The 13,754-nt window shown below is 40.1% G+C and overlaps 1 protein-coding gene across 1 annotated transcript in view; it reads right to left on the bottom strand.

Moving 5' to 3' along the window:
- OTOGL (otogelin like) overlaps positions 1-13,754 on the bottom strand; it is a 200,570-nt gene that overhangs the window by 103,639 nt on the left and 83,177 nt on the right. The window contains exons 24-25 of the mRNA XM_075856786.1: positions 13,587-13,694; positions 12,806-12,944 (exon numbers count right to left, since the gene is read on the bottom strand). Of these exons, the coding sequence (XP_075712901.1) occupies positions 12,806-12,944; positions 13,587-13,694 (247 nt within the window). The remainder of the gene's footprint in view (positions 1-12,805; positions 12,945-13,586; positions 13,695-13,754) is intronic.

The raw sequence follows: 13,754 nt of genomic DNA, 5'->3' as shown, positions 1-13,754 counted from the left end.
ATGATTTGCACCTAAATGGAAGGGGGTCCGCTGTGCTGGGGGAGAGAATTCTAGCTGGGGTGGCGGAGTATTTAAACTAGGGCTGAGGAGGGAGGTCAATGTAGAAAAAAAAGGGGTAGCCAGGTTAGAGAGGGGTCAGACTATATTGGTGGGGGGAGAAACAGAATGTGGGGAGAGGACTAGACAACAAGATAAGGAGATCCTTTCGTTACAAAACATCAGTGTAAATAAAAAGGACCGATTAATGTCAAATCACATTTCTGATAATAAAAGTGAAAAACTGACAGGCAAGTTAAAGTGTATGTTCACAAATGCCAGAAGTCTAGCAAGCAAAATGGGGGAGCTGGAGGCCTTGATACTGGAAGAAAATATAGATATAGTTGGTGTTGCTGAAACATGGCTGGACTCTTCACATGACTGGGCTGTAAATCTACAGGGTTTTACACTTTTTCGTAAAGACAGGACAAATAGGAAAGGTGGTGGTGTATGTCTGTATGTGAGAAGTGATATGAAGGCGAGTGTGAAAGAGACAATAGTGGGTCAAGACTGTGAGGAGGTTGAAACCTTGTGGGTGGAACTAGAAAGGGAGGTAAACACTGAAAAAATTACTTTTGGTGTAATCTATAGACCCCCCAATATAACTGAGGAGATGGAAGGTCAGATATATAAACAGATGGAGCGGGCTGCACAGGCGGGTACTGTAGTGATAATGGGAGATTTTAATTTCCGGGATATTAATTGGTGTCATGGTTCGGCTTCAACTGCAAAGGGGAGACATTTCCTCAACCTGTTGCAGGAAAATTTTATGGGCCAGTTTGTGGAAGACCCGACTAGAGGTGAAGCTCTGTTGGATCTGGTCATTTCTAATAATGCAGATCTTGTTGGGAATGTCAATGTTCGTGAAAACCTCGGTAACAGTGATCATAATATAGTTACATTTTACCTATACTGTAAAAAACAAACGCAGGCTGGGAGGGCAAAAACATTTAATTTTAAGAAAGCCAATTTCCCCAGGATGAGGGCTGCAATTCAGGATATAGACTGGGAAGAACTAATGTCAAATAATGGAACAAATGATAAATGGGAGATTTTCAAATCTACTTTGAGTTATTATAGTGCAAAATTTATTCCTACAGGTAATAAGTATAAACGACTCAAATTAAACCCCACATGGCTTACACCATCTGTGTAAGGGGCAATACATGACAAAAAAAGGGCATTTAAAAAATACAAATCTGAGGGTACAGCTGTAGCATTTGTAAAATATAAAGAGCTTAATAAAATCTGTAAAAATGTAATAAAATTAGCAAAAATACAAAATGAAAGGCAGGTGGCCAAGGATAGTAAAACAAATCCTAAAAAATTCTTCAAGCATATAAATGCAAAAAAGCCAAGGTCTGAACATGTAGGACCCCTAGATAATGGTAATGGGGAGTTGATCACAGGGGATCAAGAGAAGGCAGAGTTACTAAATGGGTTCTTTAGCTCTGTATATACAACAGAAGAAAGAGCAGCTGATGTAGCCGGTGCCAGTGCTGTTAATATATCAGTTGATATATTGAATTGGATGAATGTAGATATGGTCCAAGCTAAATAAAATAAAATAAATGTGCACAAGGCCCCGGGACCAGATGGGTTACACCCTAGAATTCTTAAAGAGCTTAGTTCAGTTATTTCTGTCCCCCTTTTCATAATATTCAGAGAATCTCTAGTGACTGGTATAGTGCCAAGGGACTGGCGCAGGGCAAATGTGGTGCCTATTTTCAAAAAGGGCTCTAGGTCTTCCCCGGGTAATTATAGACCAGTAAGCTTAACATCCATCGTGGGGAAAATGTTTGAGGGGCTATTGAGGGACTATATACAGGATTATGTGACAATAAATAGCATTATAAGTGACAGCCAGCACGGTTTTACTAAGGACAGAAGTTGTCAAACTAACCTAATCTGTTTTTATGAAGAGGTGAGCAGAAGTCTAGACAGAGGGGCCGCTGTGGATTTAGTGTTTTTGGACTTTGCAAAGGCATTTGACACTGTCCCCCATAGACGCCTAATGGGTAAATTAAGGACTATAGGTTTAGAAAATATAGTTTGTAATTGGATTGAGAATTGGCTCAAGGACCGTATCCAGAGGGTTGTGGTCAATGATTCCTTCTCTGAATGGTCCCCGGTTATAAGTGGTGTACCCCAGGGTTCAGTGCTGGGACCACTATTATTCAACTTATTTATTAATGATATAGAGGAAGGGATTAATAGCACTATTTCTATTTTTGCAGATGACACCAAGCTATGTAATATAGTTCAGACTATGGAAGATGTTCATGAATTACAGGCAGATTTAAACAAACTAAGTGTTTGGGCGTCCACTTGGCAAATGAAGTTTAATGTAGATAAATGTAAAGTTATGCATCTTGGTACCAACAACCTGCATGCATCATATGTCCTAGGGGGCGCTACACTGGCGGATTCACTTGTTGAGAAGGATCTGGGTGTACTTGTAAATCATAAACTCAATAACAGCATGCAGTGTCAATCAGCTGCTTCAAAGGCCAGCAGGATATTGTCGTGTATTAAAAGAGGCATGGACTCGCGGGACAGGGATGTAATAATGCCACTTTACAAAGCATTAGTGAGGCCTCATCTAGAATATGCAGTTCAGTTCTGGGCTCCAGTTCATAGAAAGGATGCCCTGGAGTTGGAAAAAATACAAAGAAGAGCAACGAAGCTAATAAGGGGCATGGAGAATTTAAGTTATGAGGAAAGATTGAAAGAATTAAACCTATTTAGCCTTGAAAAAAGACGACTAAGGGGGGACATGATTAACTTATATAAATATATTAATGGCACATACAAAAAATATGGTGAAATCCTGTTCCTTGTAAAACCCCCTCAAAAAACAAGGGGGCACTCCCTCCGTCTGGAGAAAAAAAGGTTCAAGCTGCAGAGGCGACAAGGCTTCTTTACTGTGAGAACTGTGAATCTATGGAATAGCCTACCGCAGGAGCTGGTCACAGCAGGGACAGTAGATGGCTTTAAAAAAGGGTTAGATAATTTCCTAGAACAAAAAAATATTAGCTCCTATGTGTAGAAATTTTTCCTTCCCTTTTCCCTTCCCTTGGTTGAACTTGATGGACATGTGTCTTTTTTCAGCCGTACTAACTATGTAACTATGTAACTATGTAACACCTCCTAAAAATAAAAGTTCAAGATGTGCAGAGTTTATACATCTCACTTATGCCAATGTCTACATGCACATATCCTCACATAATTACCAGAACTGAATAGACCAAAAATCTTTGTGATTCAGATGCCAGTAAACATCGACAAAGACTCGGGAAAAAAAGACCACCCTAAGGCCTGATTCACACGAACGTGTTAAACGTCCGTGGGACGGCCGTTGAAACAGCGGCCGTCCCATGGACCTATGTAATTCAATGTGGTCGTTCACACAGCCGTTGTTTCAACGGACCGTGTGAAGGGTCCGTGCGAAAATAGGACATGTCCTATCTTTTCACGCATCCCTCCATAGACTCTCAGCTATGGGGGATGCGTGACATCGCGTCCCGCAGCGCTGAGCATGGATGCACCTCGGACGTGAAAAACTGCAGTTTTTCACGTCCGAGATGCGCAGCACTCGTGTGAATCAGGCCTAAATGTGAGAATTAGAGATCACATATTCTCCCTGATTGGTAAGAGAGGTGATATGAAGAAAAGTTCTATGGTCATTGGAAGGCTATACAGGAGGACATATAATAGTAACAGCCGGTGATCATTCTTCCAACTCTCACTTGCAGCTCACCCTCTCCCATCTCTCCCTTACACACAGAACTAGATTTTTCATCCTGCTCCCTGACTTCAAAAGACTGCTGCTCCCCTAGAGCTTTGAGCCTGGTATAATTTGAAACTAAGATTTTTAAGCTAACATTTGGCATTAGAGTATGATACGGATCCTTGTCAAAACCGCTATCAGTATAGGCTTCAGAGTGTTATTAAAATAGCACAATTATTGGTGTTTATTTGCAAGGATAAACTACCTATGTCTTCAGGGTAATTATTCAGTTATTAAATGATGCTGCTATTTATGTGAGATTAACATTTTGTGGTATTTGTGTTTTGTTTTTATTGTTGTGTGTATTGCTCCATATTCTTACTATATAGATGACATAGGGCTAGTGGCTACTGATAGTCTTCTATCTCCCCAAACAACAGGAGGCCGTGCCCAATCAGACCTGCAATTAAAAGCTTTTTTAGAAAGGTTTGAGAAAGGTTCCTGTTGAACCGAAACGTTGCTGTTGTTTTTGAGGTGAATAAATCCACTTTGCCTTCATCTGCCTTGAAGTCCTGGTGCCGTAACTGCTTTCTACGCTTTCTTCTATTTAAAAAAAAAGGGGGAATAGATTCATCCCCTGGTGACGAGCACATGGCCTGGTTTCCTGCTGCTGTGGAGTGCTGTGTTCATCTATTGCTGGACTGTATATATATACAGGGTGGGCCATTTATATGGATACACCTAAATAAAATGGGAATGGTTGGTGATATAAACTTCCTGTTTGTGGCACATTAGTATATGGGAGGGGGGAAACTTTTCAAGCTGGGTGTTGACCATGGCTGCCATTTTGAAGTCGGCCATTTTGTATCCAACTTTAGTTTTTTCAATGGGAAGAGGGTCATGTGACACATCAAACTTATCGAGAATTTCACAAGAAAAACAATGGTGTGCTTGGTTTTAACGTTACTTTATTCTTTCATGAGTTATTTACAAGTTTCTGACCACTTATAAAATGTGTTCAAAGTGCTGCCCATTGTGTTGGATTGTCAATGCAACCCTCTTCTCCCACTCTTCACACACTGATAGCAACACCTCAGAAGAAATGCTAGCACAGGCTTCCAGTATCCGTAGTTTCAGTTGCTGCACATCTCGTATCTTCACAGCATAGACAATTGCCTTCAGATGACCCCAAAGATAAAAGTCTAAGGGGGTCAGATCGGGAGACCTAGGGGGCCATTCAACTGGCCCACGATGACCAATCCACTTTCCAGGAAACTGTTCATCTAGGAATGCTCGGACCTGACACCCATAATGTCACCCATAACTTGTAAATAACATTTTATAAGTGGTCAGAAACTTGTAAATAACTCATGAAAGAATAAAGTAACGTTAAAACCAAACACACCATTGTTTTTCTTGTGAAATTCTCGATAAGTTTGATGTGTCACATGACCCTCTTCCCATTGAAAAAACTAAAGTTGGATACAAAATGGCTGACTTCAAAATGGCCGCCATGGTCAACACCCAGCTTGAAAAGATTCCCCCCTCCCATATACTAATGTGCCACAAACAGGAAGTTAATATTATCAACCATTCCCATTTTATTTAGGTGTATCCATATAAATGGCCCACCCTGTACATATATATATATATATATATATATATATATATATATATATATATAATATATATATATATATATATATATATATATATATATATATATATCTTTGTACTGACATTTTTATTATTGATCATTTGATTCCTTAATGAAGCAACTTTCTAAATAGTCTTGAAATTTCCTGGCTGTTCTGCAAATTCTGACATAAATTGGACAGAACACTGCTCGGGCTGACTTTTCTGCTCCCTCTCTCCCCTCTCCCCCTCCCTTCTCTAAGTGTTAAAGATAGCAGCAGGGAGGGGCAGGAGGTTGTGCATAGCAGATCAGAGTGTGGAGAGGGGGGATTGCATCCAAGTCTTCAGGAAGGGTTTGCACAGGTTGTCAGTTTCAGAGTGTAGATAGGGAGGAAATAATAGGGGAAATAACACAGTCTATCAGTATAAAATAATAAAACAGTACAGGAATGAAGTAGCAGCATCCTGAAATCACAGACCTCACATGGCCCTCCGGTATGTATTACTGGGAGGGACATGCCCACAGGAGAAAAGTCTAAAACTAGTAGCAGTTTGTAAACTGCATATCAGGGGTTCTGAAAATGAAAGAAGTAATGAAGATTGCAGTCTGAAACTTAGTGCAACTTCTTTAACTCCAAGTGGCCTTTAAGTTCCAAGCAATGACGCACATTTTCCTGAATTTATGCTTTGGGCGACCTGTGTGATCTCTGCAGGCAATATGGAAGTTGAGTTAGAATATTATGAGGTAAAATTTGTCTTTGGAGTGGAAGAGCAGCATTATGACAGGGGGTATGTTGGAGGCTGGGGGTAAAATTTCACTACACTACTGAATAATGATGGGCAAGTGAGCATCAGAACTGGACCATAGAGCAATGGAAGAAGGTGGTCTGGTCTGATGAATCACGTTTTCTTTTATATCAAGTAGACGGCCGGAGTATGTGCGTCACTTACCTGGGGAAGAGATTGCACCAGGATTCACTATGGGGGGGGGGGGTAGGCAGGCTGACAGAGGCAGTGTGATGCTCTGGACAATGTACTGCTGGATAACCTTGGGTCCTGGCTTTCATGTGGATGTTAGTTTGACACGTACCATGTACCCAAACATTGTTGCAGACCAAGTACACTCCTTCATGGCAACGGTATTCCCTAATGGCAGTGACCTCTTTCAGCAGGATAATCTGACCTGCCACACTGCAAAATTGTTCATGAATGGTTTGAAGAACATGACAAAGAGTTCAAGGTGTTCAGATAGGTAGAAACTATGACAGCACTAATTTAGTTGAATGCAAACATTTGTGTAGATTTATTGAGCTCCAGAATAGTCAAATAAAGGCAACGTTTAGGACCAATAATGTCCTTTAACAAGCAGAAGATAATAGTACTGAAGTACTGAGATGTATGATCGCCAAGGGGGGGCTGTTTCGGCTACCGTGCGTCCCGATACTATTATCTGCTGCTTGCGAAAGGACATTATTGGTCCAAATCGTTGCCCATACTTTACTATTCTGGAGCTCAGTAAATCAATACGAATGTTTGCATTCAACTAATTTTGTGCTCTCCTATTTTCTACCTAACTTGATTACAATGTGGTTCCATGACAGTTGAACCCATAAAGACTTGCACCTACTTTCATTATCATACCATGGAGAGTGCTGCTTTTCTCTAGCTATACAAGAGTTCTAGGTGTTGACTTGGCTTCCAAATTCCCCAGATCTCAATCCGATCGAGCAGCTGGAAAAACAAGTCCGATCCACTGAGCCTCTATCTCGCAACTTACAGGACTTAAAGGATCTGTTGCTAATGTCTTGGTGCCAGATACCATAGGATACCTTCAGAGGTCTTGTGGAGTCCATGCCTGAATGAGTCAGTGCTGTTTTGGTGGCACAAGTTGGACCTACACGATATTAGTCAGGTGGTTTTAATGTCATGGCCTACTGGTCAACTATTTAAAATATTCATTCTCTAGTACATTTAAAGATTCTCACAGTTTTCTCCAATCTGGTGTGTGCATGAGAGAACAGGGAAACTATTAGTTTCTTAATTACTAATTAGTTTCAGTTCAAAGTACGTACAATCCTTCATCAATAGCTAAATGCAGTTCACCAGACATGAACAAATTAGCCTTTGTAAGCCCCTCTGTTTCATTTAAGAGTCAGAACCCAAAGGCCAGAAGCCCAAGCAAGTTCTGCAGCACCTGTCTTTCACACAATAAGTCTAGTTTTAATATGACAAAACCCACACAGGCCTGGTTTTCATCACCAGCATCACAACACTCAACAGATGAGAAGGCTGCAGGCAGATTGCCATAGTAGCTGATTGTATTTCTTCTGGCTTTACCCATGAACTTTAGAACTCAAAATACCCCTCAAAGCTTCTTTTACTGTAGCATGGAAACAAAATAACACAGGGTACAGACATTCTACGGCAATATCATATATGGTTATGGTCAAAAGTTGTGCACATTAGGCATATTGTGAAATAACTTCTTTAACTATCATTTAAATATCCCTTTATTTAAAATGAAAAGACCTGAGGAAAATAGTAATTGCTTGATCTAATATGGGTTCAAAATAAATATAAAATATATATGTGATCACTATATTAAATCTTTAGGGTGAGTGGACATGGTGTTTTTTGTCCAGCAGAAAAAATGAACGCGTTTTTTGTTCCTTTTTTTACAAATTTTTTTTACACTTTTTTCTGTATTTAGAAAATTTGAAAAACTGCGTCAAGAACGGCTCCAAATTAACAGCACGTTTTTTTTTCCGCCTCCCATTGATTTCAATGGCATTCAGAGGCAAAAACTATTCCAAGATAGGGCATGATGTCCAAGAAAAAACTGCCTCTACCTCTTGTTGAAATCAATGGAGGGAGATTTGGCACATTTTTTTCCGCTAATTGCAACAGCATCAAAAAATGCTGTGGGAATAGGGCCTTAGAGTAAAAGTTTGCACAAATTTTAGCCCCAAGATGGGCTGTTTTTCAGACTCGCTATTCAGATTTCTAAGTAATTTTACTGCAACGAAAGCACTGTCTCACAACTGATAAAAGTGCCAAGAAGATATATACCAAAAGATTACACATGGAGGACTACAAAGAATGATTAATCTTAGCTCACTTCAGATGAAAAACTGCATTTTACATTTCACAATTCTAGAGAACTAAAAACACAAGAAAGTAGGTCAGCACTTCAAAACAAAATGAAAAATGTGCAGGTGCCCGTGACTGCCTCCATTTTTTGTTGTGCACTCCTACCATTCTGCCCAAGGCTGTTTTTAATTAGAGTAAAGCTGGTTCCTACCTACACTGAATTTATTCCGCAGGCTTAGGCCAGGGGAGAGGTGTCCTTTTAGGTTAGGCACCCACTTAAAAGAGGTCACCTTGTCGTGGCAGATGGGCTCACACAATTTGATCAAAATGTACGCTAAGAACCTCACATTTGTAAGTACACGTAGTATTAATGCAAAATGATCTAGAGTGCATTTGGTAGTCTTAGCGTTCACAGAGTGTTGTTGCAAAGTGTTTTTTGTACAAATGTAGAACACTATCTGATTGAATTGCTGGATTGTTAGGCATGACCTGTGAGCCATTAAACAATCTTCTTGGCTGCTATGGTAAAAGATACAGTATATTCAATGACCTGGGGGTCAAAGATGGAACCCTTACTACATATCACTTAGGGCCCATTCACGCGAACATGAATCTCGTTCGTGTGCTGTGCATGGAAATCATGCACAGCACACGGACCCATTGATTTCAATGGGGCGGTTCACACATGCAAGAGTTTTCACGCAGCGAGAGTCCGCTATGTGAAACTCACTGCATGACCTATATTGGTGCGTTTTCACGCACCTACGTGCCCATAGACACCAATGAGTGCGTGAAAGCCACACACCACACATGGATGCACATCCGACTGCGGTGCGTGATTTGCACATCAATTCCTTTAAAAAAAAAAGGAGTGCTTTGCGAGTTTGTGACAAAAAATAATAAGAGGAGAGGTGAAATGAAAAATCAAAATTGGATTCTTAAAGGGGTTGTCTCACAAAGACAGACACTTTTCGGATTGAGGCCACGGATCTGGCTTCCCCTAAACTGGGCAAGCAACCAATTTTGCCGGGGAAGTTGCTGTTGGCTATGCATTTATATCACTGGTTGCTTCCTCAGTAACATCTGCAGCAGTGGCACAACTACCGCTGTAGCAGCCACAGAGGCGGCACTGAACACTACGGCAAAGCGGGGAGGTATCTCCCCGCTCTGCCAATAAAGGGGTTGTCCCACAAAACACATGTATCCCCTATCCACAGAATAGGGGATACATGTGTGATCGCTAGGGGTCTGACCGCTGGGACCCAGAGCGATAAGGAGAACGGGGGACCGAAAGTCCCCCGAAGTGCTCCATTAGAAACTTTGAACTTCCAGGGTCTGTGTCCAGTGACTACCCTGGAGTCTGCAGCCTGGGGATCTAACCAGAAAAGTCAATAACTCAATGCGAGGGTTAAGGTTGAAGAACAGGAAGGTTACCTAGGCTCTGCGCCAATTGAGGCGCCAGAGGTTCCACTTCTCTGGTGAGTTCCCTACACTACTTTCTTTCCCTCTGCACATTTTGTACAAGTGGGTCATAGGTTCAAGTCTGCATATGTCCTATATGCCTAATGTTTAGAGCACTATGTATTGAGGGCACCTGTTAATAACTGAATAGGTTCACTCACTGAACAACAAGCATATATTAAAAAATGAAACTCAATGTTTCAGATATCCCGGAACTCTAAAGGTGTATTACAGGAGGTTGCAGCCCTGTCTCATTCATGTGTATTTTCTGCTTATACAAAGAATGCCTATACTATGTCAGTTTCTATTCAATACATGTTTTCACTTTTGGTGGATTATCACTAATCCTGCTATTTGCAGATACTGTATATAGCTCAGGCTTTAGACAGCACCTAAAATGCCTTTCATTAAAATTGAAAATGTTCTGAAAGGCACTGCTCACTCATCACTGGTTACAATTTCGGTGCCAAATTCACTATTGAATTGTTAATGCTTTATGTCTTTCTTTCCTTAATCACTTACGCTTCCATGGATGACTTTTTGCCTTAAGAAAATGAAAGTCTGATTGTACACAGCGGGGAAAATGGCTCCATTATTTCATTGCATTGTTTGAGTTATTCGATACGAGCATTATTTTTTTATTAAGCAGCAATGATTGAAAAGTTCTGACATTTCAATTACTTGTAGCAGGACGGCCTGTTGGCAGGGGAACAGACTAATAAAAAGCCCAAATTAATCTTGTATTTTTGTGCATTGTTTGATTTTTAAAATGGTGTCATGAATATTTTGAACACAAAACATGTCTTTACCTTCGAAGCAAAGCTTAGCATTGTATCTGCTTATTGCTCTGGATGATATTGTTTGGTAAACGAATTAAAGTAAATGTTTGATAATATGGCACTTTTGGGATTAAAAAATAGGATAAAAAAAACAGTCTGGGATTTATAACTGCAGCATAAAGAATAAATAATAGCGATCCATGGTATTTTTCACCACTCCAGTTCAGTGCAGTTCCCACACTCAGTGACCGGCTAAGACTGAAGGGACCTCACACTCAGCCAATCTCTGTTGGTTTTATAGGGATTGGCTTTGTGATTGCTACTAGTTGACAGTTCCTGTGGTGTGTGTTTGTGATTTTCCCACTGTGGTATCAAGTCTCATGCATACGGCAGAGCTTTATGCAGGAGTCTGTATTTACGTGCACAAAATCCCCTGTGGCTCCGTAATATGTCATATGGCATTCGATGGAACATGCCCAACACAAACAAAAATATCTGTATGAAATAGGAGGCATACGGAGGTACAGTAGAGGTGGCATGCACTAAGAGCACTATTACGACTCCACACAAGCCATATCTGTATTACGGCCCTAGTCTGCAGTACATCAAGAATGAACAATTTGAATTAAATCCAGAACATGAAGAACTTCTAATTATTTTATTTAAGTATTACATGTGTTTTTTATTTATTTATTGACTTGTAGATATAATAGGCTTAGGTTATACTAGGATACCTAGCAAGTTCATATTTCTATTATTATTTACCATATAAATATTCGAGAAACCCAGTGACACCAACAAGAACTCCGAAGTTTTCAGTGCGTTGCTGGTTGCATGTTAGGCTGGATTCACACGACCATGTTACGTCCGTAATGGACGGAAAGTATTTCGGCCGCTAATCCCGGACCGAACACACTGCAGGGAGCCGGGCTCCTAGCATCATAGTTATGTACGATGCTAGCAGTCCCTGCCTCGCTGCAGGACAACTGTCCCGTACTGTAATCATGTTTTAAGTACGGGACAGTAGTTCCACGGAGAGGCAGGGACTCCTAGCATCGTACATAACTATGATGCTAGGAGCCCGGCTCCCTGCAGTGTGTTCGGTCCGGGATTCCGGCCAAAATACGTTCCGTCCATTACGGACGTAACATGGTCGTGTGAATCCAGCCTTAGAGTGGAAAGCCAAACCGTATTATTTTTTCTGAACACATCCCCATCCAATGGAAATTGAACCCATTGATAAACAGTCTGAAGCTGGTTTATATTAGTGATTTAACACAGTGATTGCAGTTCACCATTAGATAGTCGAATGCAGAGAAGTGCAGACTCTGTAGCCTCGTCCTTGTTTACACTTTAGCAGTAATAACTCACACTTTGGAAGAAAAGTCGCAAATGGCGCAAAAGACCAAACATTTGTGACTTTGGTCGATCTTACGCTGCTTCCAACACTTTTCCGGAAAGTGGACAGAACTTAGTGGAAGGGGGCGTGGCCACCCGCAGCTCTATAAATTTATTATGATCTACGTCAAGAAAATGATGGCGCAAATCTGCTCCAGCTCTTAGCTGAAGTAGATTTGACTGTTTGGCGCACGGACAGCCTGAGATGGCCTAATTTAAGAGAATTGTGCCACTTAATAAATTAGGCATATGTTACTCCAGCGCTGTTTAGATTTAGACTGGAATATGAAACGCCAGTCTTAGTAAATTCCCCCTATGTCTGTAGTATACTGTAAGCTTATAAACCAGGAAAATCTCCCAATATATATGCAGACATGCCCATAGACTTTAATAGGTCAACGTATGCCAAAATGGTGTACTTTAAATTTTAAAAAAAAACAATCCTCCTCGACTTTAGCCTTATTTTGTTCACTCATTGCATTATAGGTGCTTATATATTGCTAGAGAATCTCTTTAAGCACTCTTATGCATGCATGTTTGTCTAGCCAAAACCAGAACTGGATCATACTGGACGGAGAAGTTGTGTGGAATAATCTAGCCAAGGATCTCACCCTTTACGCAGCAGGACAGAGCATGAAAGAAAAAAATTACTTATGAAAATATTTTTCATCCTTACCTTTACTAAGTATGCCTGACAGTCACTGACATAATCATATTCCAAACCATCAAAAGTATAATAATGGCGATCACCGTATACAGTGCACACGGAGGGACAGGGATAACTGGTGCAGTTGAAGATTCCTCTTTTACAAACACTGCAAGGAAGAAGACATCGAACAAGAAACTGATTAATACGCGACAACATTTGACCAGACTTGTTGCGCACATTCACCTGTCATGGTTTTATTGCAATTTTATCACAATTTTGGAGTGATTTTCACAGTTTTAAGAAAAATCTATGCAAAACTGCAATAAATAAAATACAATTACAATTAAAATAAAATACGTAAATATAGGCTTTTGGTTCACATAGGTTCATTACTCTCAATCTATGAATATTATTTAATCTGGTGTTATGATAGACATCACCTTAAGGCTTGTGACCACCTCGAATCTTAATATTAATTGCATATTAGTATTAATTATAAATTGTATAGAACTGTAGAGTATTACTTAGGCATTGTCTGGCACAGCTACATAGGCAATGTACAGTATGTTATTTTTTTTCTAACTGTATGGAAGTGTTTTTTGGTCAACGTATGGCATTTTTATTTGTGTGGCCCTTATAATTACACATTGTATGGCATGGTTTCTTAATTACCTGTATAACAGAACACCTCTACATAATTGATATTCTTTTTTTTTTTTTAACTGCATGTGCATTTTATTAATAATCTATTTGTGCTTATTGACATAATGGGCAGATAAGGCTTTTCATTACTATATTTTATACCTACCATGTGTAACACGGTGTAGATATGACTTCTCCAGACAAGTATTCCCAATCCTTCCATGTACATGGGCAGCTACCAGGTACATAGCATTTCCCTTTATGTTCTGCCATGCTATGAAATTATATAAAAACACAAATACATAAATATGCATCAAAGGACATTATCTAAGAA

Source organism: Rhinoderma darwinii, chromosome 3, assembly GCF_050947455.1.
Source record: "Rhinoderma darwinii isolate aRhiDar2 chromosome 3, aRhiDar2.hap1, whole genome shotgun sequence".
Classification (NCBI taxonomy): domain Eukaryota; kingdom Metazoa; phylum Chordata; class Amphibia; order Anura; family Rhinodermatidae; genus Rhinoderma; species Rhinoderma darwinii.
This window is presented reverse-complemented; position numbering and strand designations above follow the sequence as displayed.